This window comes from Camponotus vicinus, unplaced genomic scaffold (genome assembly GCF_025532165.1).
Source record: "Camponotus vicinus isolate PSW18456_S1 unplaced genomic scaffold, iyCamVici1.0 SCAF_2, whole genome shotgun sequence".
Taxonomy (NCBI): Eukaryota; Metazoa; Arthropoda; class Insecta; order Hymenoptera; family Formicidae; genus Camponotus; species Camponotus vicinus.
This window is the reverse complement of record NW_028141956.1, coordinates 12,092,316-12,119,164: the sequence shown is the minus strand read 5'-3', so window position 1 is coordinate 12,119,164 and position 26,849 is coordinate 12,092,316. Positions and strand designations below refer to the sequence as shown.

At 26.7% G+C, this 26,849-nt stretch overlaps 3 protein-coding genes across 5 annotated transcripts in view; all 3 read left to right on the top strand.

Annotated features, from left to right (window-relative positions):
- The window catches only part of LOC145967580 (beta-keto L-gulonate decarboxylase), an 80,615-nt gene extending 65,367 nt beyond the window's left edge, over nucleotides 1-15,248 (top strand). For 2 of the 3 annotated variants that reach the window (XM_083092602.1, XM_083092601.1), the window contains exons 2-8: nucleotides 13,086-13,177; nucleotides 13,589-13,740; nucleotides 13,824-13,922; nucleotides 14,006-14,184; nucleotides 14,264-14,555; nucleotides 14,640-14,806; nucleotides 14,906-15,248. In XM_083092602.1, coding sequence (XP_082948728.1) covers nucleotides 13,650-13,740; nucleotides 13,824-13,922; nucleotides 14,006-14,184; nucleotides 14,264-14,555; nucleotides 14,640-14,806; nucleotides 14,906-15,082 — 1,005 coding nt within the window. In that variant the 5' untranslated portion in view covers nucleotides 13,086-13,177; nucleotides 13,589-13,649 and the 3' untranslated portion in view covers nucleotides 15,083-15,248. Of the gene's footprint in view, nucleotides 1-13,085; nucleotides 13,178-13,578; nucleotides 13,741-13,823; nucleotides 13,923-14,005; nucleotides 14,185-14,263; nucleotides 14,556-14,639; nucleotides 14,807-14,905 lie in introns of those variants that run through there. The other variant, XM_083092603.1, reaches the window with a different exon arrangement.
- Nucleotides 15,249-15,380: 132 nt separating this feature from the next.
- Nucleotides 15,381-20,306, top strand: LOC145967581 (beta-keto L-gulonate decarboxylase-like). Its single transcript, XM_083092604.1, has 8 exons — nucleotides 15,381-16,841; nucleotides 17,561-17,695; nucleotides 17,774-17,872; nucleotides 17,932-18,113; nucleotides 18,314-18,539; nucleotides 18,630-18,692; nucleotides 19,605-19,786; nucleotides 19,876-20,306. The coding sequence occupies exons 2-8, from the start codon at nucleotides 17,620-17,622 to the stop codon at nucleotides 20,017-20,019; spliced, it is 972 nt and encodes a 323-aa protein (XP_082948730.1). The 5' UTR covers nucleotides 15,381-16,841; nucleotides 17,561-17,619; the 3' UTR covers nucleotides 20,020-20,306.
- A 2,840-nt stretch (nucleotides 20,307-23,146) lies between these two features.
- Nucleotides 23,147-25,964, top strand: LOC145967579 (beta-keto L-gulonate decarboxylase-like). The gene is made up of 7 exons (XM_083092600.1): nucleotides 23,147-23,217; nucleotides 23,825-23,989; nucleotides 24,071-24,169; nucleotides 24,231-24,409; nucleotides 24,590-24,878; nucleotides 25,351-25,544; nucleotides 25,609-25,964. Exons 2-7 carry the CDS (start codon nucleotides 23,917-23,919, stop codon nucleotides 25,786-25,788), a joined length of 1,014 nt encoding a protein of 337 aa, XP_082948726.1. The 5' UTR covers nucleotides 23,147-23,217; nucleotides 23,825-23,916; the 3' UTR covers nucleotides 25,789-25,964.
- Nucleotides 25,965-26,849: the final 885 nt, after the last annotated feature.

Sequence of the window (26,849 nt, the reverse complement as noted above, 5' to 3'; positions counted from 1 at the left end):
AAAAATAATATCAAACTTTCTCTCTCTGTAAATATATAAATTATTTATTAATAGCCTAATAAAATAAATTTCTATATATTGTATATAGCTGTTTTCAGTAAATTTTAGTATAAATCTATATATATATATATATATATATATGTATATATGTGTATATATATATATATATACACACACATATATATATATATATATATATATATATATATATATATATGAGGGAGAGAGAGAGAGAGAGAGAGAGCATACAAAACTCATTAAAAATTTATTTAATATACATATATACATAAGCGTCTTGCTATACAGCACTGGTGCTACCGGCATTTCGTGCACATAGCACGGAACAGAACCAGAAATTGTGCACATTATATGTTACCCTCTGAGAACTTTCGTGGACATTAGCTTTGTAGTTCATGTCCACGTTTTTTAGGTCCACAGAGGGCGTATCGCTTTCAGGGATCACCTAAAAGCGGGCCACGACACCTCTCATTCTTCTCTCTGGTATCATAAAGTTTTACAAAATTTTTCTATAACGAGCATTTCTTAATCAGAGAGAAGACTGAGAGATGTCATGGCCTGTTTTTAGGTGATCCCTGAAAGCGATACTCCCTCTATGGACATTGAAAACGTGGACATGAACTACAAAGTCAATGTCCATGAATGTTCTCAGAGGGTAATATATAATGTGCACAATTTCTGGTTTCGTTCCGTGCTATGTGCACGAAATGCCGGTAGTACCAGAGTATAACAAGACACTTATGTATATAAATTGATAGTAAATAAATTATTCAATAGCGAAAGATACTGTAATCTTCTAATGTAATGTTCAAAGATGAAATAAATATTTTTCTATATTCATTGCCATATTTATATATTTTTATTTACAAAACACAAAATGCCTGCAGTGGAATAAAAACATTTTGAAATTAAGATTTCTATCAATCTTAATTAGCAGTAAACTGATCTTTGATATTTATTAATCATTTTTTTAATTATTTAAAAATTTAATTATTAATACATATGTATAGAATTTGTCAAATTAATCACTGATTCTTCTAAAGTTTTTATAATTAAGATTCGAAAAATGAAATAGATGTTATAAAATATTTTAAATGTCTCTTCCTTTATATAAAATATAAAGAATTCCATATGTTCCATTTTAACATAGCCAACATTATTTATATATTTTTATTATAATTTTTATACCAGCATAATATTTTTATGCTTAATACTTTATATAATACAATGTACTAAATTATAAAATTAATATAATTACAAAATAGTATTACTATTAATAAATAGGTTGTATTCATACTGTCTTTTAGTTTCTAATCATTTCCAATCACTATGCATTTCTATCCAATATATTCTCTTCTTCGAGTTCTTGGATTATTATGGTTTATTGTATTCCTTTGTGTTAAAATCATAAGGATTACCATCATTTTTGTCATGCTTATTCCTTCCTATGGAGTCCATCGAAATATTTTCTATGAACATTTGTTCTCTCGGGTAGAGATATTCAAATCACTCAGAGAGAGAGAGAGAGAGAGAGGAGGAGAGAGGGTTTGAGATATTCAAATCACTGTAGTTGCCTTTTTTCTATTTTCTCAATTACTGTCTCTTTTTCTTTTATTTTATTCAAAAATATTAATATAATTAATATAACATATATATATATATATATATATATATATATATATATATATATATAATTTTGATATCTCTCTTAGTCTGACTCTTTCCCTTCGACCTGTCCGGCATGGGTAACCCTATCTAACTACGGCCGGCATTCATAATTCACTCTTATATTTAAGATCGTCTTAAGTAAGTTGGAAAATACAACTATTTTACTAACTGAGCGGAATCTCAAGACGCGATCTAAGATCATACTTAAGATTATTTTAAATATAAAAATAGTCTATATGAATATTGGCGTATTATACGTTACCGTCGGCATAGCTCTTAGGTTCATTAGAATACTCAAACCTCCTCACCCGGCAAATGCCTCTGTTAAGGTGGAGATACGAGGAGCAAAAAATTTTTTTTAAATTTTATTTTTATTTTCTTTCAATATAGGGTTTAATACAAAAGTGAATGTAAAATATAATTTGAAACTTAATACAAAATAATTTTTATTTATTACATGGAATAATTTATTACGCGAAAATGTCCAAAATATACGTATAATATGAAATTTACTAAAAATTTTTATATAGTTCAGACAAACCTGATTAGCGATGATTAATTACGCAACATTTATCATTAATAATCGATATACGATAATAGAATTTAATAAGTCTTATGTAACGTAAATATATATAATCGTGATTAAAAGAGTCATTAATAAAATTATTGATCATTTCTTCGATTGTAGAAGAAAGTATTTGCATTACTGGCGCATTTTGTGTAGATTATCAAAGGAAATATTCAAAATACGAAAAAATAAAATAAGCTTCGATGTAAATCAACAATTAAATTGCAAAATAAATCGCGATTTAAAATTCGCGAAAAAACGCGAATAAATAAATCGATAATAATCGGAATATTCGATTACGAGAAATATACGTATAATTTTTATAATATGATAATCAAAACCATCAATAGATACGCGCGCGACATAATTATTATCACACAAATGATGATACACGAAGATATTTTGATAAACATTTGTGGTCCGTATTGTTTATGAACATAAAATTCACTGTCCAATTTATTTGTGATTAATACGCGATTTTATACGAATTTCGCGATTGAGAATAAAATACATATCCTATCTCGCGCATGATTAGCTAAATAAGATAAAATGAGCTTTATAAGCTTTAAAATATAATTAAAAAATCGCGTTATCGCCACGTTTAATAGAGAATTGAATGATTTTATCAAGGTCCCTCTAATAATCGATGTAATAATAGAATTTAATAAGATTTATCTAGTATAAACAATCGCGATTAAAACAGTCATTAATAAAGTTATCGACCGTTTTTTAATTATAGAAAAAAATATTTATATTATTAGTGCATTTTACGCGGATTATTAAAGACAATATTCAAAGACGTGGAAAGATAGACAAAGCTTCGATGTATAAGTCAACGATTAAATTATAAGATAATATTAAATTATAAGATAAATCGCGATTTAAAATTCCCGAGAAAACGCGACGAATAAATAAATCGATAATATTCGGAATATCCGATTGCGATATGTGTGTGTATATCTTTTATAATATAATAATCGAAGCGCCCTCAATTACATTAGATATATATATAATAGACATTATTATATCGCGCGCGATATAATTATTATCACATAAATGCGAAGATATTTTGATAGACAATTTGATGTCTGTAATGTTTACGAATATAGTACTCACTGTCCGAGTCATTTGCAAATCTTTATAAGAGAAATCGCGATTTGAATTCACGCGAAAACGCAACGAATAAATAAGTCGATATGTGGAATATTTGATCGCGATACGTATAATTTTTATAATATAATAATCCTAGCTCTCAATAGACACGAGCGCGATATAATTATTATCACGTAAATATAGAAAATCAAAGATATTTCGACAAACATTTGAGGTCTGTAATGTTCGCGAATATACAATTCACCGATCGATTTATTTCCGAATTTTTATAAGATAAATCGCGATTTAAAATTCGCGATAAAACGCGACGAATAAATAAATCGATAATATTCAAAATATTCGATTGCGCATAATTTTTATAATATAATAATCGAAGCCATCAGATACGCGAGTGACATACCGATCAAAATATCCGATAAAAAGAGGAGCGATCTTAAAAATGGAGAACGATTAACATCTTGTTTCTACATCAAATTTCGCAAGATCAATCTGCGTAGAAAAGTTAAGTGATCCATTGAACGTCGGGAACTTCACTGTAGGAGGGAACGAATCCTGGATCTTCCAGACTATTCCCGATAGCAATGATTTCAGTAATATATCAACGACGAAACAATTATCCCTCGTCATTGTCTTCAATTCACGAAATTGATATGCACGTCAGAAAACATGTTCTTTCATTATTAAGAAATATATTTCTTTATTGAAAATTAAATGGATATAACGATTTTTTTATAAAAATGTGATTACGAACGATTATATTTATAAATAATAAAATACATGCATCATTGGAGTTTGTGTTAAATGTGCGAACACAATAATTTGGGGTACCGTTCGCGCGCGCGAGACGAATCGAACTCGATATCAAAAAGATTTAAAAAATTTCAATTCGAATAGTGTGCAAAATAAAATAAATAAAATAATTTTAAATAATTAATTCTAGATTAATTCTCTAGATTCTTATTCTTATAACGTTTAAACTAATAATTTTTTTTCTTTTAATCAACTAATAATTTTTTTTCTTTTAATCTTACTGATATAGAGGTACCTATTCGATTTGTCTCGAAATTTTCAAGTATTCGCACATTTTATGTAACATTCATGTATAATTTCGCGTATATATAATATATAACATTAATAAAAATTATAAAAATATTTTGGATACGTGAATTTGTGCATGTATTTTATTATACATATGTATAAAATGGTATATATCTAAAAACTAATATTTCAAAATGGCGATGGATGTCCAATACCTGCAAATAGTTTCTTAAAAGAAAAATTAATGTTAATATCCCCAGTACCTAGAAATAATTTTTCAAAAGAGAGACAAATTATATTAATTAAAAATATATTCGTTCGTAATCATTTTTATCAAAAAATTAATAAAAATTAATCACAATATGAAATTATTTGAAAAATAAAAATTTATACACAACGCTATATCCATATTTAATCTACTATTAAATCTTTCTGGCATTAGACAATAATAATATCAATCCTAATAATGATAGAACATTTTTAACGAAGAAAAGAAAAGATACATTTCTCTCATCTAAATATATATTAATTCGACTTTAAAGAAGCGTATGGCGTTTGTCGTTGAATTACTATCAAAATCATTGCTTTCGGAAATTGCCAGGAAAACCTGGGATTAGTTCCTTCAATCTTACAATAAAAATTCCCAATTTTTAACAGGACACCGAACTAGACGTCGCGAATGGATCTCACAAGAACCGATGAGAAATAATTCTCCATGATGAGAATCGTTTCGACTCCTCGGCGGTACGAGCCACGCAACTTTCATTAACGTTTATTTAACGGAAGGAACAATGATAACTCTTTTATTAAAACGACAATCTCGTCTAAGAACGCGAAAAGAACGTGGGAAAAACACGGTGATTTCGCAACCATAATTTATTAATTTATTTATGAATATTTTCCGATACAAAATTCGTAAATACAAATATAACTGAAAAAACAAATTATTAAATTCATAATAATTAACTCGCGATTCTATAATATCGAAGGTGATCGTTAAATTTTGTAAAGTTAATATTTAATCGTTGACTTATCATATCGAATCTTCACTCTCTTATTCGACATTTCTTTATATTTAATTAGCAATATTTAGGAATATTATCTGACGAGAGGGATAGCGATAAAATTCTTTTGTTAAAATGATAATCTTGTATAAGGACGCGAAGAGAACGCGGAAAGAACACGGTATTTTCCCAACCATAATTTAATAATTTATTTTAAGAATATTCAGTTCCGCGCGATATGGAATTCATAAATAAATAAAGCTAACGGAAAGCATATCATTAAATTTATAATAATTGACTCGCGATTCTGTAACGAAGGCGTCCGTCAAATTTTATAATGCTTATATTTAATCATTAATTTAGCATCGAATTTTTACATTTTATATAAAAATTTTCCAAATTTATTAATGACTCTTTGACATGAAAATACAAACAGTTACTCTTTTATGAATATTACAAAAATATATACTTCAGAAACAAATACTTTAATTTAATGAATTACTATTATGTAATCATTATACGTATACTTTCGATAATTTTTCGTGTAATTTACATAAGAATTTACAATCGTAAATACAATTTCATATAATATAATTATAGTTATAATTGTATTGTATTTTACAATTAAAATATCAATGTTAGATTATAATTAAAATACAATTATAACTATTTATAATTTACAATTTACAATTTACAAATTTATGATGCTATCAATATCAAATAATAATATTCGATTTATTCAAATATTGAATAACATTGATATAATAATTTGATATTGATAGCATTAACATTTGGATTTAAAATTATATTTGATTTAATACACATATATTTTTAGGTTTTAAAATAAAATATAACGTGTTAAGATTTCTTAAACGTTAATAATTATGCAATTTCTTTAATATTTCTGAATATAATTTTGATAATTTAAATTTCACTTTTAAAACATTTTTATTTTTAAAACATGTTATATTTATTTTTACAACGTTTTTAAAAATAAATTCAACTTAATGAAAATAATTTTAATTTACCCCTAGGATTATTGGAATATTAAAAGAAAGAATGAATCTTACTTAATAGCCCTCACAACCCTATTATTAAAGGATTCTAATAATTTTAATAGCTCTAACAATCCTACTATTACAGAATTCTAATGATCTTAAGAGCCCTAACAACCCTAATATTAATAGAATAATTCTAATGATTTTACTTAATAGCCTTAACAACCCTACTTCCTGATTAACTAAAATTATTCGAGATTTGAGGAACCTATCTCTAATCATCACCCCACCTAATCATCTATATATTTTAGTCACGTGCCCTAACCGCGTACCCTAACCGTACTCTTCAGGCCAGTTGAACCTACCTTTCGTTGATCCTGGCCACTTTTTTTCTCGATCTCTAATCAGAGATCGAAGAAGGAGATAATTACTCCTTCTTTTGCAGGATAATTACCGGCAAAAGAGCGTAAAATATTTACGCTCATTTAGTAACGATCGTTCGTTAAATATTGAATATAACTTTATTTTAACTGAAATAAAGCCAAATTACTACAAATTTCTATAAATTATATTTTATAATAAAATATAAAATTAATGTGTGTATTTATCATATTACAAATTATTTAATTAATTAATCATTTGGCTTTATATTAAGTTAAAGTAAAGTTTAAAAACAATATCTACAAACAAATTCTACGATGGATGAGCTATGAGCAATTAGAAAATAAGTGCGTATTATAAGAATAAATTAGCATCAAAAATTGATAAAATTAATAATTGTTAATGGATGTCCTTTAATAAATTAGACAAAATCTTTACAAAAGAATCTTTTCTTGTTCTCTTCTTTTTTTAATTAATATTTCAATATATTTTCGCAATAGATGTAAAGCATAAGTTCGAAAGAACTTATTAAAATTATTTAATTTAATTAATTTAATTTAATTATTTTATTTAATTTATTTAATTTGATCCATCCTAGCTCATCCATTTTAAGGCAACGGATTTATCTACAATCTACAATCTACATCTGCAATCTCTACGAATCCGTTACCTTAAAGTTAAATAAAAGTTTTTTTCACTCACCGGCACTGATGCGCAACAGCGGAGTTGTTGTTATCGAAGCTAGTTGTCTGTAACATACAAATATAAAATTCATTTATAATAATGCTCACAAAATGCAATTAATATTAAAAAAAATTTTTATCGCGCGGAATTTTATATCCGATGTGTAAAATAATAAGCAGATAAACACGCATGGAAAAATTTTATAAATTTTTGACTGTTTTTAAATAGAAAATTTTATATGACTTTTATAAAAATCTTTCTTTTTAATTCATTTAAATAATAAGATCGAATTATTGTTCGTTTATAACAAGTTAACAATTTATAACAATTAATATATAAATAATAATATTCACCATCAGGTTGTTCCGCCGGTGCAGGATGCCTCTCCTAGGCCTGCTCCTCCTCTCAGATCATCAGTTGCATCGATCTATAACATACAAAAGAAGATTCCAATGTAGCAGCGTTCAAAATAATTAATATTTCAAAAATTATTGTATACATTAAATTTTATATTCGATGCATATAATAATAGCAGATTAATAAAATAGTTCTATAAATTTTAAAAAACATTACTAATAATTCTCTTATAACTTTATAAAAGCTTATACCTTTATAAGATTATAGCTTTAATTTAAAAATCTTTTTCTTTAATTCTCTCTTATTTAAATATAAATAAAAAAATATAAATAAAAACATCAAATTAATTGTTGCGATTAATTGTTTAATTTAAATTATAATAAATATATTTAATATTTAATATATAATTACAAATAAATAAATTGCTTACCAGAAGGTTGCTCTGCCGAAGCCTGATGCCTTTCCTAGGCCTCCTCCTCCTCTCAGTCTTAGGCGCGCGATACTTAACGGCACTCCCGCACTCACGAGCGATATTTTTATATCGCTATTTTCGCTATTTTACGCGCGATACTAAACGGTTCCCGCACTATTTCGGTACGATAAAAAATTTTCTATTTGATCGCGCGATGTATATACTTAATATGTATATACTTTGAACGGCACTCCCGGTTTCGGTACGAGCGAAAATCCCATTTCACTTACGAGAATCAGCTTCGAATCAACAGGTCGGGAATGCAACGATACAACGAGCAAGGACTAAGCCCAAACCGGAAAGAAGACGAAACGATTGACGGAAATAGAGGAAAATGAAGTTCACCAACTCTTTTTCGCGCATAATTATCCTATCTCGTATCGAACCTGAACCCGCTAAGCACGATTTCAGGTGCTCCGCCCGGACATATTATGCCTCCCGCGGTTGCTATATGCTACACCAGGCTAGTAGACGGCAAAAGAAGAGGATACCCACATTTTTTAAATGCTAACATTCAGCAATTTAGAAAATGAGGAGGCAACTCCTTTTACCGAGCGAAAATCGTGCCTAGGGGAATTCACTCGACTCCTCGACAGGGTTAACACACGCAGTGCGTGTGGCTGTAGACGAGCAAAGAGAAGGGACCCATTGACGACCATTCCGAGCAATCGATCGAGTTCTAACTAATTCGGGCCGAATCACTTGACGAAGCACGAAGCACGAAGCGCGAGTGTACGTTGTATAGCAACGTGTGCAAACTCGAAACATTCCAGTTAGTTGGCATCGGAAGTAGAAACTCGTGACAATAAATGAAATTGGGATTTTATGAAAAAGTCCAAAAGTTCCGCGAAAACGCGACGACGCGAGAATATTACAACGCGAAAACGCGGTAACGAAGCGCTTGCCGTTCGCGGCACGTTGACGGCACCGACGACGCGAAAGGGTACTTAGCTTCCCATTCAGGCACCTTAAGATTTATCATAAATAGAAAAATTTAAGACAAACCTCAAGGCACCATCCAAGTACTAAGCCCTCCCACCGCGACAAGGTGTACCCCATGGGAGGGTTATATTATATATAATTTTATATATAATATAATATATAATTTATTTTGTAATATACTATATAAATTTTAATTCGCAGATATAAACGATAAATAAAAATATAAAAGATAAGAGAAAATCTATTATATAAAGCAATGTTCAAAATAATTGATTTTAAAACTAATTATTGCGCGGAATTAATTTTTACATTTTTACTTTTAAATAGATATATTTTAATGTTATAAATTGCATAATTACAAAATAATTTATATTTCTTAAATATAAACTTTTAAAAATATGATAAATAAAAAATTTCTATTTTTTTTATATATGAAGTATTTAAATAAATATATTAATATAAAATATTTTGTAAAATATAAGAAGTATCTGAAAATATTAATTAATAAACATTTTATAAATGTTTTAATTATTTTAAAATAAAATGGTATATTTTTTATAAGTATATGTATTATATATGTTACACAATTTAAAATCACTATTGAATCACAATCAAAGAAATAAAACGAGAAATATATATATTTTGAATATTGTTACGTCCGCGGCGGCGACTTCGAGATATCGAAGCGCGTTCAACACAATGGGGCACTCGCGGACCGCGTATAAGATAAGACACTCTTAACGGAAATTAAGAACTTTAATTAGAAACACAGAATACACAAACAACAAATAATAACAGGGGAAATCTCGCGATAACGATCCGTAATGTAAAACGCGTCCGGATAGCTTGACAGTTATTCTTCGACTCAGCTGACCATCATTGTTATACAACAATATATACTATTGATAAATAATTTATATATTGTTGCGTTCGCGAAACGATATATATCGAACGCGCGCGACACAATCGATTGGCACACGCTGACGTTCGCGCAGTAAATAATAACGCGGTTTAAGATATCGAACGAATAGATAAGAACTTTAATAAACCACGAGTAACATACAAGAATTCAGAATAATCGTAAAACGGATCACAGATAGACGCGCATCGGCACAGCTTGACAGCTGGGCTCAGACTCTCTGACAGTCGTTGTTTATAACAATATCTTGACAACGCGCGCGAAAATGATCTTCCGTCGACGTACTTCTCGCCGAAAGAATTCAACAGGTGGCGAATACATCCAGGGGGATGAGACGCGGGGACGTAAAAATATAATAAATAATGAATGTGATAAATAATTAAAATATTAATGACTTACATCATATCTTATTGATCCATCCATTTCCAAGACCTCCTTTTTTTCTTTTGTTTTCTTCACTTTTTCCTCGTGGCACTCCAATCCTCGTTGCACTCATTTGAATTCTTCGTTGCACTTACACTCATTCACGAAAAGTTCCTCGTTGCACTTGCAATTGTGTTTAGAGAAAGAATTTGATAATATATGGAACGTCTCACATCACTACTTCACTGCTCAAGAGCCACTGAGCGAATGATCGTAAGTCAGAAACATTACCGTGGTACTGTTTATATCGCCAAGGTTGACTATATAAAGAAAGAATTTGATAATATATGAAACGTCACTACTTTACTGCTTAAGGTTACTGTGCGAATGATCGTAAATCAAAACCTTTACCGCGATACTGTTTATATCGCCAAGGTTGACTATGTAAAGAAAGAATTTGATAATATATGAAACGTCACTACTTTATTGCTTAAGGTTACTGTGCGAATGATCGTAAATCAAAACCTTTACCGCGATACTGTTTATATCGCCAAGATCGACTTATATTATGTTATTGTTATAATTCGTCGTTGAAATATTCTACGAGTGATTGCCGATTAAGAAAATTTAAAGCATTGGTCGAAATTTATTTAATTTTAATAAGTATCGTTAGGGAAATTATTATAATAAGCATCAATAATCGAAAGCTCATAATAAAATTAATTTCTTTATAACCTTTTATGTATCTCCTTTTTCAATTTTTATTCGCAGTAATTAATGATTGCGATTCGATAAAGATTTATCATTGCGATACATTTTCATATCGTTTATCATAGGTTAATTAGTTTTTAATTATTAGTAATTATATCAAATTATGTTTCGATACTAATCGTAATCGTGTTTAGAAAAAAAATTCGACAATATGCGAAGCGTTTCGTACCACTACTTTATCGCTCGAGTGTCACCGTGCGAATGATAATAAAGCCCTAACATATTAATAATAGCGCGCTATTGTTTATATTGCCAAAGTCGAACACCATGTTATCGATAATTCGTTGCCGAAATATTTTACGTACTATAACATGTACTGTTATACATGAAAATATTAAATTGTAGAAGTTTTTCAATTTATAGATTAATTAAACGATTATTTATTAAACAATTAATTAACATACGAAGCATTTTCCATCATTACTTTACTGCTCGAATGTCACTGAACAAATGATAGCAAAACCGTAACGTACAAACAATAGCACGCTATTGTTTACGTCGTCAAAGTCGAACATAATGTTATTTATAATTCATTGCCGAAATATTTTATATACTATAAAATATACATAAGCGGAATATTAAATTATGGAAGTATTTTAATTTATTGATTAAAATTGATTATTTATTATATTAAACAATTTGTCACGGAGCCTTTCCTTATGCTAATTATTTACATCTATCGTATAATTCGATTGTTTTACTTCGTGTTCTCTCACAATCCAAATTATATTTAGATTGTCAAGTAGAACGATAAAGTAACGGATGAAATATATTTGTGACTCTAAATATTAAAATAATAATTATTGTCCGTAAAAATCGCAACGATCGAAGTGATTATTTAATATTTTGGATTCCTATAATTTAATCGATTCTCGATTAAATTGTATATTGTTTAATTAACAAGGATTGAGAAAATTTAAAGCATTGTTCGAAATATATTTAATTCTAATATTGTTAAAGAAATATTATAATTAGCATCAATGATCGAAAGATCATTACATAATTAAATCTCTTATCCCCTTTTATGTATCCCCTGTTTCAATTTTTAATCACGGTAATGAAACATTACGATTCGATAAAGATTTATCGTTGCGATACAGTTTCATGTCGTTAATTATTTTTTAATTAATTAATTTTTATTAATATTTAAAGCAAATTATGTTTCGATACTAATCGTAGTTGTGTTTAGTAAAAAAATTACAATATTCGAAGCGTTTCTCACCACTACTTATTATTCGAGAGTCACCGTGCGAATGATGACAAAGCGGTAACGTATAGCGCGCTATTGTTTATATTTTATATTGCCAAAGTCGAACGCCATGTTATCGATAATTCGTTGCCGAAATATTTTATATATTATAAAATATACATTAACGTGGAATATTAAATTATGGAAGTATTTTAATTTATTGATTAAAATTGATTATTTATTAAACAATTTATCACGGAGCTAATTATTTGAATTTATTCGATTATTTTACCGCGCTTTTCCGAAGTCACATTCTGTAATATTTAGTTTTACATTTTAAAAGATTGATTTATAGCGAGCTAAATAAATAAATAAATAAATGATGTTGAGAAGAAAAAGAAGACACATAAATAAATAAATAAATAATAGCGTGAAAAGAGAGAACATACTAATATTTTTATATAATAAATTATTATTAATTAAATTATTTATATTTTTATTTATATTATTTATATTATCAGAGAGACATATATGTTACCCTCTGAGAACATTCGTGGACATTGGCTTTGTAGTTCATGTTCACGTTTTTAATGTCCACAGAGGGAGTATCGCTTCCAGGGATCACCTAAAAGCGGGCCATGACATCTCTCAGTCTTCTCTCTGTCTTAATAATGCAATATTACGAAATGAACGTAATGTATTCTGTATAATATTTTATTCTTACGTTACTTCGATATCTTTTATTATGTTAATATAATCTTTATGCCTATGCATTTTCTTGCTATAAATAAAATAAATTTTTTAAATTCGTGGATTGTAATATAATTTTGTTTGTCCGAAAATGTTTATTATATTTATTAAAAATTACATTTTTATAGACACATTAGTCTTTTACAATAGTTTTTACAATAATTCTTATTTTATATTTTATAATTAAATATGATCTTATCATATACTTCGAAAATATATAATAATTATCTTTGTGCAATTCTGTCTCACAAAGTTGAGAAATCTTATCAGTTCATGTAAAAGAAGAGTTATATTCTGTGATTAGATAAGACTATCAATAACTGAATATATAACTGAAATATAGTTCTTTGCAGTGCCATTTACTGAGCCAAATCAATTCTATCGCTATCTACTAGTCTACTGCTGGTTTTTAAAATGGATTTTAGTAAAGAATCTTTGGATCCATCCCAATTAAACATTACAACAAGGCCATTGCATCAACCTCCTCTCGATGAGTTAATGAACGGTAATTCTGAAACACTTTGAAGATTTTGTAATAGCTATGAAATTGCTATTAGAAATAATCTTTATTGTATTGCATAATAATAGTCCTAGCAGGAGGATTAACTACAAATTTTGAGGAAGCTACTGTCGAAATAGCAGATTGTCCTGATTTGGATGGATGGCCCTACCTTTTCTACCGTAAAGGTATTAGCAAGAAGAGAATACAAATAATCAAGAATTCATCTCTGACTCTTATTCCTTGGAATTAAGAGATTATTCTTCTTCAGGTTTGTGTGGTAATCCAATTATTTTGGATATTGGTGGACCAGCATATCTTTTACCGACTGCCCAGAAAGACAAGTTCTATGATATCAAGCTGATACTACGTCACTTAAATTACAATCATAATACACTCGTTATTGGTGCAGGAGCTGGACCATGGCCACATACTGGTTATAATTGCGAAGTGTGTATATGAGTAAATTGTCTATTTAATAATATCTGTTACTTGAGAACTGGCAAAAAATATGTAATATCTGTTTCAGCTTATTATGAAAGTAAATATACAGGTAAATAATAAAGTTGAGCCGATAAATAATGGAGTAAGGAATGGAACACATTATGCATTTGTAAACAAATCCACTGGAGAATGCAGCCTTAATCGAGTACTTGCCAATGAAGATGAAACAACTTTTGCATTAATGGCTAATTTATACGTGTCCGAAGGCAACCCAGGAAAAGTCATAAGGGTACGTGCTAAGAAGCGTACTGGAAAGCTGGATTTCATATCATGTATGCAGAAAGCCTTGGAAAATCATTATAAAGATAATCTTGTTGGTAGGTCGCAAATTATACCATTATAGTTTATAGTTAAATTATAGCGTGAGCACTCAAATAGCTATCAAATATCTATAAACTTAGGTTTGGGTGGTATGTTTGTGATGAAGAACGGGAAAATAAAACAGCACGTTATGCCGAATTTTTCGGACACTCCACTGAATACTGAAACCCAACTTAACAACTGGTTACGTTTCTACGATATGGAAACACCTTTGGTAGCTGTTGGCACATTCGTTAGCTCTGAGACAGTAAGTGAATTTCCGTAAATTATCTAATTATATAGCTATAATTGTTATATAATTATGTTATACGCATTTTTATTTTATTCGAAAAAAATATTTTTTCAGGATTTAGATCTCAGGGTACAGCATTTCCATAGTGCCTCTAATGAAAATCAACTAGGTGGACATTATCACATTGATACGACGCCAGATACTATTGAGTATGAAGGCTACTTTAATGTGGCAACTACGCTTTATCGCGTCGACCAACCTCCTAATAAATTGCAATTTGGTAAAGATTAATTCCATTAAATTGTCGAGTTTAACAAATAACTTTATGCATAAACAACGAAACCAGAGAAAACTGATATATTTTATATAACTGATATATTTTATATAAGTGATATATAATTTGTACGATTTATTCCGAAAATGTTTATTCTAAATAAAGTTTTTGCAAAGAAAAATATTTATTTAAAGGTGCTACACTAGAATAGTATTTCGATAGCCATCAATGAAAAGTTTTGTATTTGTTATAGATTTTTAGATTTTTTCATAGATTTTTTAAGATATTTTTAAAAAACAATTTTTCATTTGAAGCATATATATATGAAAGATATTGATTCAAAAAAGGGAAACTAGAATAAAGATTAATTCGTATAAATATTTGTTTTCTATGTTTTTTAGCATTTACTGCTTTATTAGATACATTTATTCATGATATATTCACATAAAATATTTTATTTAAAATGGATAAAAAATTAAAGCATGAAATTTTATTATCGATAATAATAAAGTACGTTGAGAATTTCTTAATTTTGTTCTAATAGCTATTTATAGAGAAATATGGATCTTGACATAAATAGATAAGAAAAAGGTTATCAGCTGATAACAAATCGATTTTTAATTTGTGTTTAATAATTGTTATTCGGCAGGAAGTTTTCCATTTATCATAGAATCTTTTCGCGAATACATTTTGTTCTATTAATTTTCAAAATATCATTACAACATTAATAAAAAAGAATCATAAGAGAATTTATACAACATTTTATCGATTTGTGAATTCAAGTTTGGTTTATGATCTAACAACATAATATTAGCTTGATATCTAATATTACCGGTTTACGAGCCGGTTTTATATTTGTCTTCTTTTATTATGTTTTTGATAAACTCGCATTTTTTTACCTCTTCTCCAATATACTTTATACAATTAAATAATATTCACACGATTTAATCAAGAAACATCATGATTGAAAAATGTTCAAGACAAGTTTTATATTGTTCATATCTTTGTACATATAATTAGATTTTTTTAAATGATATATTTTTATATATTTACATTACTTTTATTACACGTTATTATTATTTTTATTAAAACTTCAAATTTTTTAATGTGCATGATTTTTTTACTGAATCTATTTATATATTTTATATTGCTTTTTTTAATGTATTGATAGAAAATATAATTTATTAATAAAAAAAGATGGAAAGAGAGAGAGATATATATATTAAATTGAAAATATAATTATATCATAATGCACATGAACAATAAAAATAATATAATAATTTTTATTATTAATATATTATTGCACAAACAAAATATAGATACAAAACATGCAACATTGTCATATCGTATATGTATTTCGACAAAAATCGATTCTTAATTCGTGTAAGAATATCGTAAAAATAATAAGAGAGGAAAGTATATTAAGAAATATAATTTTGAGATAAATAAATAAATATATTTTCGAGATAAATAAATAAATTTTTATTTAGATTGAATAAAATTGATATGTAAAATATGTGAAATCTTTATTAAATGTTACAAAGATTCTCTTGAGAGATCTCAAACTTTATTACAATCTCACATAATAATATTGACTTGCTATTGTTGAGTGACGACCTTATATTTGTTTATGCTATTTCTTTCCGATATGTCTAGAGAATCTCGTTCGTGTTAAAATATTTCGTGTCATTTATGTTTATAAAATTAAAGAAGAACCATATTTTTGATTGTGCTTATCAGAGTTAAAAAAGCTACAGTTATACGTTATATTAGATTGTAAGTATAGATTGCATTCTATGTATCGTGGCGTATTATTTAGACATTATATCTCTTTGCTTTGCGTTAATATGCTACGACATGTTTTTATAAATCAAAAATAAATGCCAAAAGTTTCTCGTTATCAATAAATCTCAAATTTCGTGTTTTTCATTGCTATTCTTCATTACATCGTTATTAACATTTAATATCTAAATAATATTTTAAATATAAATAAATGCACGTACACTTTTGTAAAAAAGAGGTGATTATTATAGAAAAACAATGCAAAGAAAGAAACTGGTTTTTTATGAAATATAAACATTTTCTGTACAAAAACTTGCAACAAAATATTTCTGCCTTTCTAAATTATATAATTTATAGCTTAAGTTTATAATTATACAGATGAAATAAAATTATAAAATAGTACATGGCAAAAATAGAAAATGATAATATATTCGATACTATTTTTTTAAAAAACATAATGTGTTAAAAACTTGAAAATCAATTTAGAATTATTGATCAATATCAATTAATGTACGTCCATTATTTCTATAATGCCATATTCATATTTAAGATATTATTATATACCTATATTGTAACGTTATTATATTTTTTATTATTAATGTTTCGTTAGGATGATAATTACAGTTTCTTCTGCTTCATATTATATTTTTTGTAGTACCATATTATAATATTAAAAATGAATAAAAATGAATAAAAATTTGCATTTTTTCGAGAGATTTGCTGCTGACTGTTTAATAATAACTACACTTGTGATTTACACAAGTTGTGCATTATGGATTCTATTCCACTCTCAACGCGAACTAGAAAGTTCAACCTGTACTGCCTTGATGAGCAAAAACTCGCTCAAGGTAAATCTGTAACAAGTGTATTCTAACTTTGTTCTAAAGTACAATCATAATATGTTTAATATAAATAAGTAATAATAGTTTTAGAAGATGGATTAAAACGAGAATTTATGACAGCTAAGGTCGAATGGGTCGAATGTCCTAATTTGACTCTGGAACCATTCAATCTTGCCGCACCAGGTAAGAGAATTATGCGAAGCGCTTTTAAGTTTTCGCTCTAAAAACGCCAATATTTTTAGGCTTAGGTGGCAAAACGGCATTTCTAGACTTCGGTAATTTATCATATTTGAAACCAAATCCCAGAATGGAGAAAATATACGACATCAAACAATTTTTACAATATACCGGTCGTGACTCTAATAATGCGTTCATTTTCGGTGGTGGTATTTCTCAACGTCCATCAAATGAAAAATTAGGCGAGGTATTACATATCATCGTCGATACGTGCAATATATAATTTATTATCATTAAATGCGTACCTGTACTTTAATTTATTGTTATTTTTCTTCAAATATAAGTTTAATTGATTAAATAATCATTTTGCTTTCGCTCTTATTTTAAATTACTTATCATTTCATTACTTTGTCTTTATGTTTTGTTTCACTTTTTATTGTTGTACAGCTTGTTATGAACGCGATGTTTTTCCAAAGAACCCATGGGCTGATCGCATGTAACAAAAGTCATATTGTATTTATTAATTCAGAACAATACAAATGTGACTTGGAAAAAATACCTTACTCTCAACTCAAATGCAATATACAGGGAACTTTCTTTCTTAGCGAAGGCTCAACGAGTGAGCGTGTTCTAAAAGTACATGCTAAGAAATACAAAGAGAAATCTTGTACAGGTAGGAAAACGTATGCCATTATAATGTCCAGTAACAACAACATTTCAATGCCAAGTTACGTGCATATATTATTTTAATATTGTCTGACAGGATTTGTAGATTTGATGCAGGATGCACTCCAAGAAGGTTTTGGATCCAGTGGACACTTCGTCGGTAAGAAACAAAGCAATATATTTATTTAGAAAAAGACAAATATAAATGTTTATTTCCTTTAATAAGATTCAAACATACTGTCGAACAGTTAAAAATGAAAAATATGTATTATTTTAGAAGTATCTCGTTGCACTCTGTTAACGATTAAAAGCTTTTAATTGTGTTTAAATTGTGTTCTAAATTTAATAAGATTCGTTACATTTTTAACAAAATTATAACGCAATTGTTTGAACTCTATAAAAATACTATATATGTAAGAGTTTAGGACAACTGATATTGTTGATATTCTTCAATGCACCTTGTAACATCCTAATTAAACTTTTCGAAAATGTAAAATTTTTTTAATTTGCATGGTAATGTTTATTATTATTCTCTTCATTAATACGTCAAAATATTGAAAGAATATAGTTTATATTTTTTTCATAAATAAATATATTAATAAATATTTATAAATATATTAATAAATATTAATAAGTATATTAATAAATATTTACGACTAACATTATTACAATTTTTAAGCGTGCTAAACTTTTTGACAAGAATTCGATATAAACACAGAGAAACAATTGAAGTAAAAATCCACAGAATCAATAAAGATAATACAATAATATTCTTGCTGTATAAACAAATAAATAACATATAAAATAATGTATTCGAATAAATTTCGAAGATTGTTTATCATTAGATGAAAGATTAAAATAATATAAAATAATTATAAAAAAGATAATTAATACACTAGCTTAATTATATATGTATGGAACTCATCAAAATCAGACAATAATACTTTTGTACATTTTCTTGTTAAGATAAATAAATATATGTAGATAAAATAATTTAATATTGGTTTCAAAGGAAAAAAATCCTTAAAATTTTAAGTGTATAAATTGAATTGAAATGTGTTTGTTTTCATAGTTTTGGGTGGCGTGTATGTATCATACAATCAAGTATGGAAACATGAACTTAGATCACATGATTGGGAATGTCCACCTATTGATACAAATATGTTATGTAAAGTGACAGAGCCTAGTGCAGTAATTAGCATATTTAATAGCAAGAACACAGAATGTATTTCATCTCTATCAGAAGCTCCACCAGTAATATCAAAATTTAAGCTTTTAATATGACATATCGCACATAAGTTATACTTTTTTTATACTTTATACATGAGCTTTTCTTTTTTCAGAAAATAAATTTTACTAAATATGTTTGCTATTTATCTCATCATACTGCACGTGGGCATCATTATTTCGATGAAGCTTCAAATGATGGCGCAGAATTCTTAGGATATTTTTGTCCGGCAAATGAAATGTATCGCATTGATGAATAATTCAGTAAAAACAACTTATAATATTGTTTAATTTGGATACCATAATGGGATTGTCATTTAATTACGTTTAATTTTAATTACAACGATGTTATACTAACTGATAACTAATAACTGATATGAGTAATACTCGTTTCTTTTTTGTATTTAGATTGTATGACTTATTTTCGAATTTTAAAGTACTATAAAAAAGTCTTATAAAAAATAATGTATACGCATATAGTAATATCGTACGCCTATTGTACAAAAAATATTGTATATGCATATCTATACACACAAAATAAATAAATATTCTATAATCTTTTCTTTTCTTAATATTTTATTGTAAAATTATATATTATTACAATAAATTTTATTTCTGATTATAACGAGTAGAGAGAAACAACGTGCACAAATTACTTTGAAATTTTTTTTTGCAGCAGATGTTAATCAGCATATGTAAAGCAGATTAAGTATCTAGAAACAAGAACTAATAATTAACTTGCATTAATATAATTAATTAAAAAATCAATGTATACTATTGTTTAATTTATCGTTTATTATCGTTTATGTTGGATACTATATTGGATAATATTATTTTCACTCCCGCTTGATTACAACGATGTTGCTGGCATAATTAATACTTTTCCTATTTATATTTCTTAAAATAATATAACTCATTTTTCAATTTTCAAGAGTCTTATTATTTATTATAAATATTGTATACATACACGCATCTCTATATATAAAATAAATAAATGTTTCCTTTTCTCTTTCTATTATTTAATTGCAAAATTATTAATTATATTATTGTAATAAATTTTATTTTTTATTATGAGGAGATAACAGAAATAATGCATAAATTACGGAGAATTTGACAGAATTTACAAAATCGATACATAATGTACTCCAAATAACATTTGGGTCTGCTTAAGATTTAGTAAGGCACAATATAATACATACAATGCTGTGTGTATTTACTTAAAATGAAACATACATAGAAATGTTTTTCTTTATTAATTGGATGTGGATATATTGTAGAGCAAATTGAAAATGAAAAATATGTGTTCTTTTAGAAAGAACTTGTTGCGTTTGATTAAAACAATATCTTCCGAGTTTAACAACATTTTAGACAAAGTTAATTCAATCATAAACTATATAAAAAATATCTACATAATATCTATATAATAAGAAATGCATTATGAAAATATGAATTCATTGCAATCCTTCCTTGAGAGCATGCGTCAGGTAATCCAAATTATTCTTGTAATATAAACATATCTAAGGCAATAATTGGCATATTTAACAGCATCATACAGGAGTTATCTCGTTTTCGTTTTTTTCAATAATAACATCAATGTTAAAGCTTTAAGATTTGAAACTTTAAAATTTATAAAGAACATAGAGAGCTTTATACGTAAAATTTATATTTTCCAGAAATTTTTTAAATGACACTTATTTATAATACCTACTCATTCTTTATATCATCATAATGCAAATAATGCCATTTTATTTCTGAAACTTCAGAGGATAGTACAAAATACTTAGGATATTTTTGTCCAGTAGAAAAATTATATTATTTTGATGAATCATCTAGTATTATATCGATTAATGTAGATATTAAACCGTTATGTATATTTGCGCTTGATTTTAATTATAATGATATTGCTGACACGATTATTATTTTTCTCATTTATATTTTTACTGCTTTTGCATATTCACATCGTAATAGATATACATTAAATTTATTTAATGTTTTAAACTATTACATATATTTTTTTCTTGTATTTTTATATTTGATTTTTATTTGAAATAATGTAACCTTTTTCTGCTTATCTCTGATAAATCTTTGCATTTTATTTGTATAAATAATGTTTAAGTATTTTATTATTTGTATAAATATAACTATTAATTGTCCCCCGTATACATAATGAAACGAATAATTAATTGATAAAGCAATAATATAAAAATAATTATAAAATATAAAATTGTATAAAATAATCAAGAAATTACTGCAATAAAAATTATGTTAATTATTGTATTTTTCGTATCGCAATAATCTTAAAAATATATGCATTAATAATAATTCTTTATTACAAAATATTTGAAATGTTGTTTTACAATTACATAATTTATTTTTCAAAAGTGTCTTGTAAATATTATGGTAAAATATATAAATATTCTTCTTCTTTTACTCGTATGTTTTTAATTATAATACAATATTTATAAAATTTTTTATTATATACAATATTATTTCTATTAGTATAATTAATTTTATTTGCTCCATTTCTGATTTAGAAAATAATAGAAACAATACATTACATAAATTATTTTGAATAAAATTATTTTTGTCATAGATTTTAAGTTTTTAAACAAAAAGAAAAAATAATTATTTCTTATTTGCATTAAAATAACTAGTTATGTTAAAAATATTTTTAGTATGATTTACAGTGCAGAATATTATGATATTAGAGAAAATCTTAGTGTCGTTTAATAATATTGAACATTATGTCAATGTAATACTGTTTTAGTTACAATTAAATTAATTTCAATACACAAATTATTTTACAAAATGTATTTAATTTTTCAGATTTTTAACTTTCTAAAAATAGAAAATGAATCATTATTTCCATTGTGATAACTGATTTTGTGAAAATATTTTTATATATATTGTGATTTGTGAATCAAGTAAATTCCTACAAAATTTTATTGTTTTGTGAATTCATACTTTACTTAATTCCTAAAAACTCGTTTATATTAAAAATATATTAAAAATTTTATATTAAAAATAAGTTTGGGCAAAAATTTATATATATATTATGCTAGTAAGTTCAAATTTTATGGATTGGACATTGGGGCTTGTCATCTCTGCTTTATTATTGTCTCACTTGTATAACATTGTATTATATACCTTAGTCTTTGTTGTTGTTTTGTTTTGCAAAAATTGGGCTCATTGCCACTTCATTTCAGATATTTATTGAGATTGAAAAAGAAGAACCATTTCTGAGTATATTTGGATAATAATTAGAGCTTAATCAGATTGTAATAATAAACTATTGATTTTACATGTCCGTTTAGTAAGTGAGGAGTACGTTTATTTACATTAATGCATGATATTATACATTTAAAGCAATTTATTTCCGTTTATTATATTAAAATAAACAATAATATTGTACCAAAAGTAACGGATGTAAAAATTTTTATTAACTTAAAGAAAAAATGGTTCGTATCACAATTAAATAAAATAAATTAATCATATATACATAATATAATTATCTAATAATTTGAATAAAATATTATTAAGTAATTACATATATAAAACATGGAAAAAAATTAATAATAGATGTCAAAAACAAAAAGAAACAATATTTAAAGTAGAATACTTTATATATTTTGTAATTTTTATATAAAATTTGTTTTCTACAGATATAATTTAGCTTAATAACGTGCTATTCTGTATTAAGTGCTTTAATAAAATTACAAATAACTCTTTTTACTTGAAATAAAAATAAACAATCCAATTTTTGCTTATATGTAGATATTTCATTAATTTAATTAAAAAATTTTTTAATAAAATGAAGATAAAATTTAAACAAATAATGATATATATAATTTGCTCAATTATTTTACAATTCTTTTTTCCAAAAAGACAAGATTTCCATAAAATAATAATTTAAAATTTTCAAATTAAAATACAAATATAGATATTAACTTGTTTCACAATAACTTCTTAAAATTTAAGCTATTATGCACATACATTTATTAATGTTATAATGATTATAGTGTCAATTATTAATGTTATAAAAATTCTATCATCATTTTTTCTTAGGTATTGTTATATTGAAAATATTATTTGCTTATCTCTCAATTGTTGCTTCAATTGAACATACTTGTTCAATAATTAATTGTAATTCGTGCATTATGGAGATTTCCAGTTCGATAAATGCAATGATGGGAGATATATTTGAGCCTGAAGAGGAGAAACTTGCTGAATGTATATACATATTTTTTACAATATAATTTGTAATGCAATACGATGCTTATTTTTATAATATTTATATTATTATTTTAATAGATCTTCAAGTGGAATTTAATAAATTTTATGTAGAGGCCACAGTTAAATGGGTGGATTGTCCTGACTTGACAAAGGCTCCTTTCCATCTTATTGCGCCAGGTAATACCCATGTATTTTTAATTTTTTGCACAGTAAAATTGCAACATTTATTAATTTACAGGATTATGTGGTAACACGGCTCTTCTAGAAGTTGGTAGTCTTTCGAATTTATTTCCATTTCCGCGACTGAAGAAAATTTACGATTTCAAAAGCTTTCTAAATGCCAGTGGCCGTTATAACATTGATAATTTCATCATTGGAGCAAGTCTTTATCCATCGTCTAATGGCCAGTTAGGCGAGGTAATATTGAAACTTTTTTGCACATCAGAATATTATTTCACACGTACCTTTGATGTGTTACTACTCGTATCTCATGATTATTGCAACTTTTATTAATTTATTATCGGTTTCAATTGAACTTCGTTTTTAAATCAGTTACTTGATTGCGTTATTTTTCACGAGTATTATTATTATATATAGCTTATTATGAATGCGAGGTTCTCCCCATCAACCGAAGGAATAATGGAAGTTGAAAATAGAAGCTACGTTGCATGTTTAGAAAAATGCGATATAGGAGAAAGAATAAAATTGGATATATTAACTGATTACAATCCCAAATGCTACTTTCATGGCAATTTCTTTATCAGCGAAGGAAAACCAGGAAGAGTTCTTAAAATACAGGCTAAGACACGTCGTGAAGATAAGGAATTAACAAAAGTAATACAACATACACTTCAAAAGTATTATGAAGACACATCAACACTTGTCGGTGAGAATGGACACAAATCAGTGTTTAAAAAAAAAATAATAAAATTGTTTATCTTTTATAAAATTTATTATATGTGTATGTATGTATTAAATGTTTTTTCGTTTTTTTTTAAATAATTGGAATCTTTCAAATCTAGCGTAGTACATTAGATTTTAGCTTCAAATAATCTGAAACGCGAAGAATATATAAACAAAATTATAAAATATTTTAGACAACAATTTTATATAGTTTAATAATTTTTAATCGTACAATTAAATTCTTCAAGAATGAAACATTTTACATATATATATATATATATATATATATATATATATATATATATAAAATGTAAATTAGATTACATTACACATGTGTGATGCTTAGATTATCTCCTTGTTAGATTGTTACTTATAAATTTATAAAAAATGTGACATAACACTTAATAATGCCTATGGATAACAGATAGATGAGTTTTCTTTGTCTCGTTTTATAGGTCTAGGTGGTACATTTGTAGTGTATGATGGTCTAGTGCAACAACACGTTATGCCAGTTACTTGGCAAGATTGCTCTAGTGAAGAAAATATTCGTATGTGGGTTAAGTACCATGCACTACCGACGCCTTCGGTTGCAGTTGGCACAATTGTTAACAAATCTTCTTTTCGTGTTGTTTCAAATACAAGACAAACAGTAATTATCAATATTTCAAAATTGATATTGTTAGACAAATATTGATGATTTCAATGTTTTTCAGGATTTACAACTCACTACAAATCATTTTCATAGCTTTTCCTTGGACACACGAGTAGGCGGACATTATTATACAAATGTAGAAGTTGCAAACGCTGCAGAATATTTAGGATACTTTTGTCCAGCAAAAAAGCTATATCGTCTGGATAATGAAGAAATTGTACCTATAATAACACAATTTTAGGATTTGCATAAGCCGTAGATGTTAATGCCTAATTTTTTGTGCAATTCTTATTATCACATCTACAATGTTGTTGATTTCATTATATTTTATTGTAATATTAATTTCAATATAATTTTTTCATTCTATGTAACTTTTTGAAAATTTGTGTAAATTAAATTATTTATTGTTGTATACAGTGTCTGTTATTGATTTTTTCGAATAATATTAATTTTTATTGCACAGCCGATTTTATTTTGTCGTTTCTCTCTTTTATGTACATTTATACGTATATTCCCAGGTAGCATGCATACGTCATTTTGACGTTTCAAATTGATCATTCACTGACTATTTTTGACGTCATAAGTTGAGGTTTTTATGACGTAAAAATGATGGTCTAATGTCACAGATTCTTGACATCATGACATGTACCGCATTTTGATGTCATAAAATGTACCATATTTTGACGCCTTTTTCTTAGCATAATAATGTATTTAATAGCGTTGTCGAATAAAGCAAATTAACCGATTCGAGAGCATTATTGAACAATTACAGTCATTCTATTCTTCAGAAGAATCTCGGATTAATTAAACTGTTTTATTCGAAAACGCTGGAAAACGCAAATATGCAAAAAAATAGGTCACAAGTTTTATATTCGTTATTATTATTTTATTTAAACGTAAATAAAAACTTACATCTAATATTATATAAAATTTTAACAAATAATTTCTTTCATTGCCTGCGTTTTATAAAAATATATTTTGCCAATCAACTGTATTATAAAAAATGTGTATATTTTTTAGCATTTTAATTACACTTGATTGATATAGTTAATATATTCACTGTGCACTAATTTAATGAACACTTGAGTGGTTAAGCAACATGAGTCGTGCACAGATAAACGCATGCCTCGAAAGAAAAATTGTTAAAGTCTGATCGCGAAAGTCATGTTATATAAAAAATTTTAAAAGATATTTTTATGGGACCGATGTGCTAACTAATCACGTTAATAATAATAAATCACATTAATATTAATAATAACAATAAAATAATCGTCAGTTCATGACTGAAATATGACGTCAAAA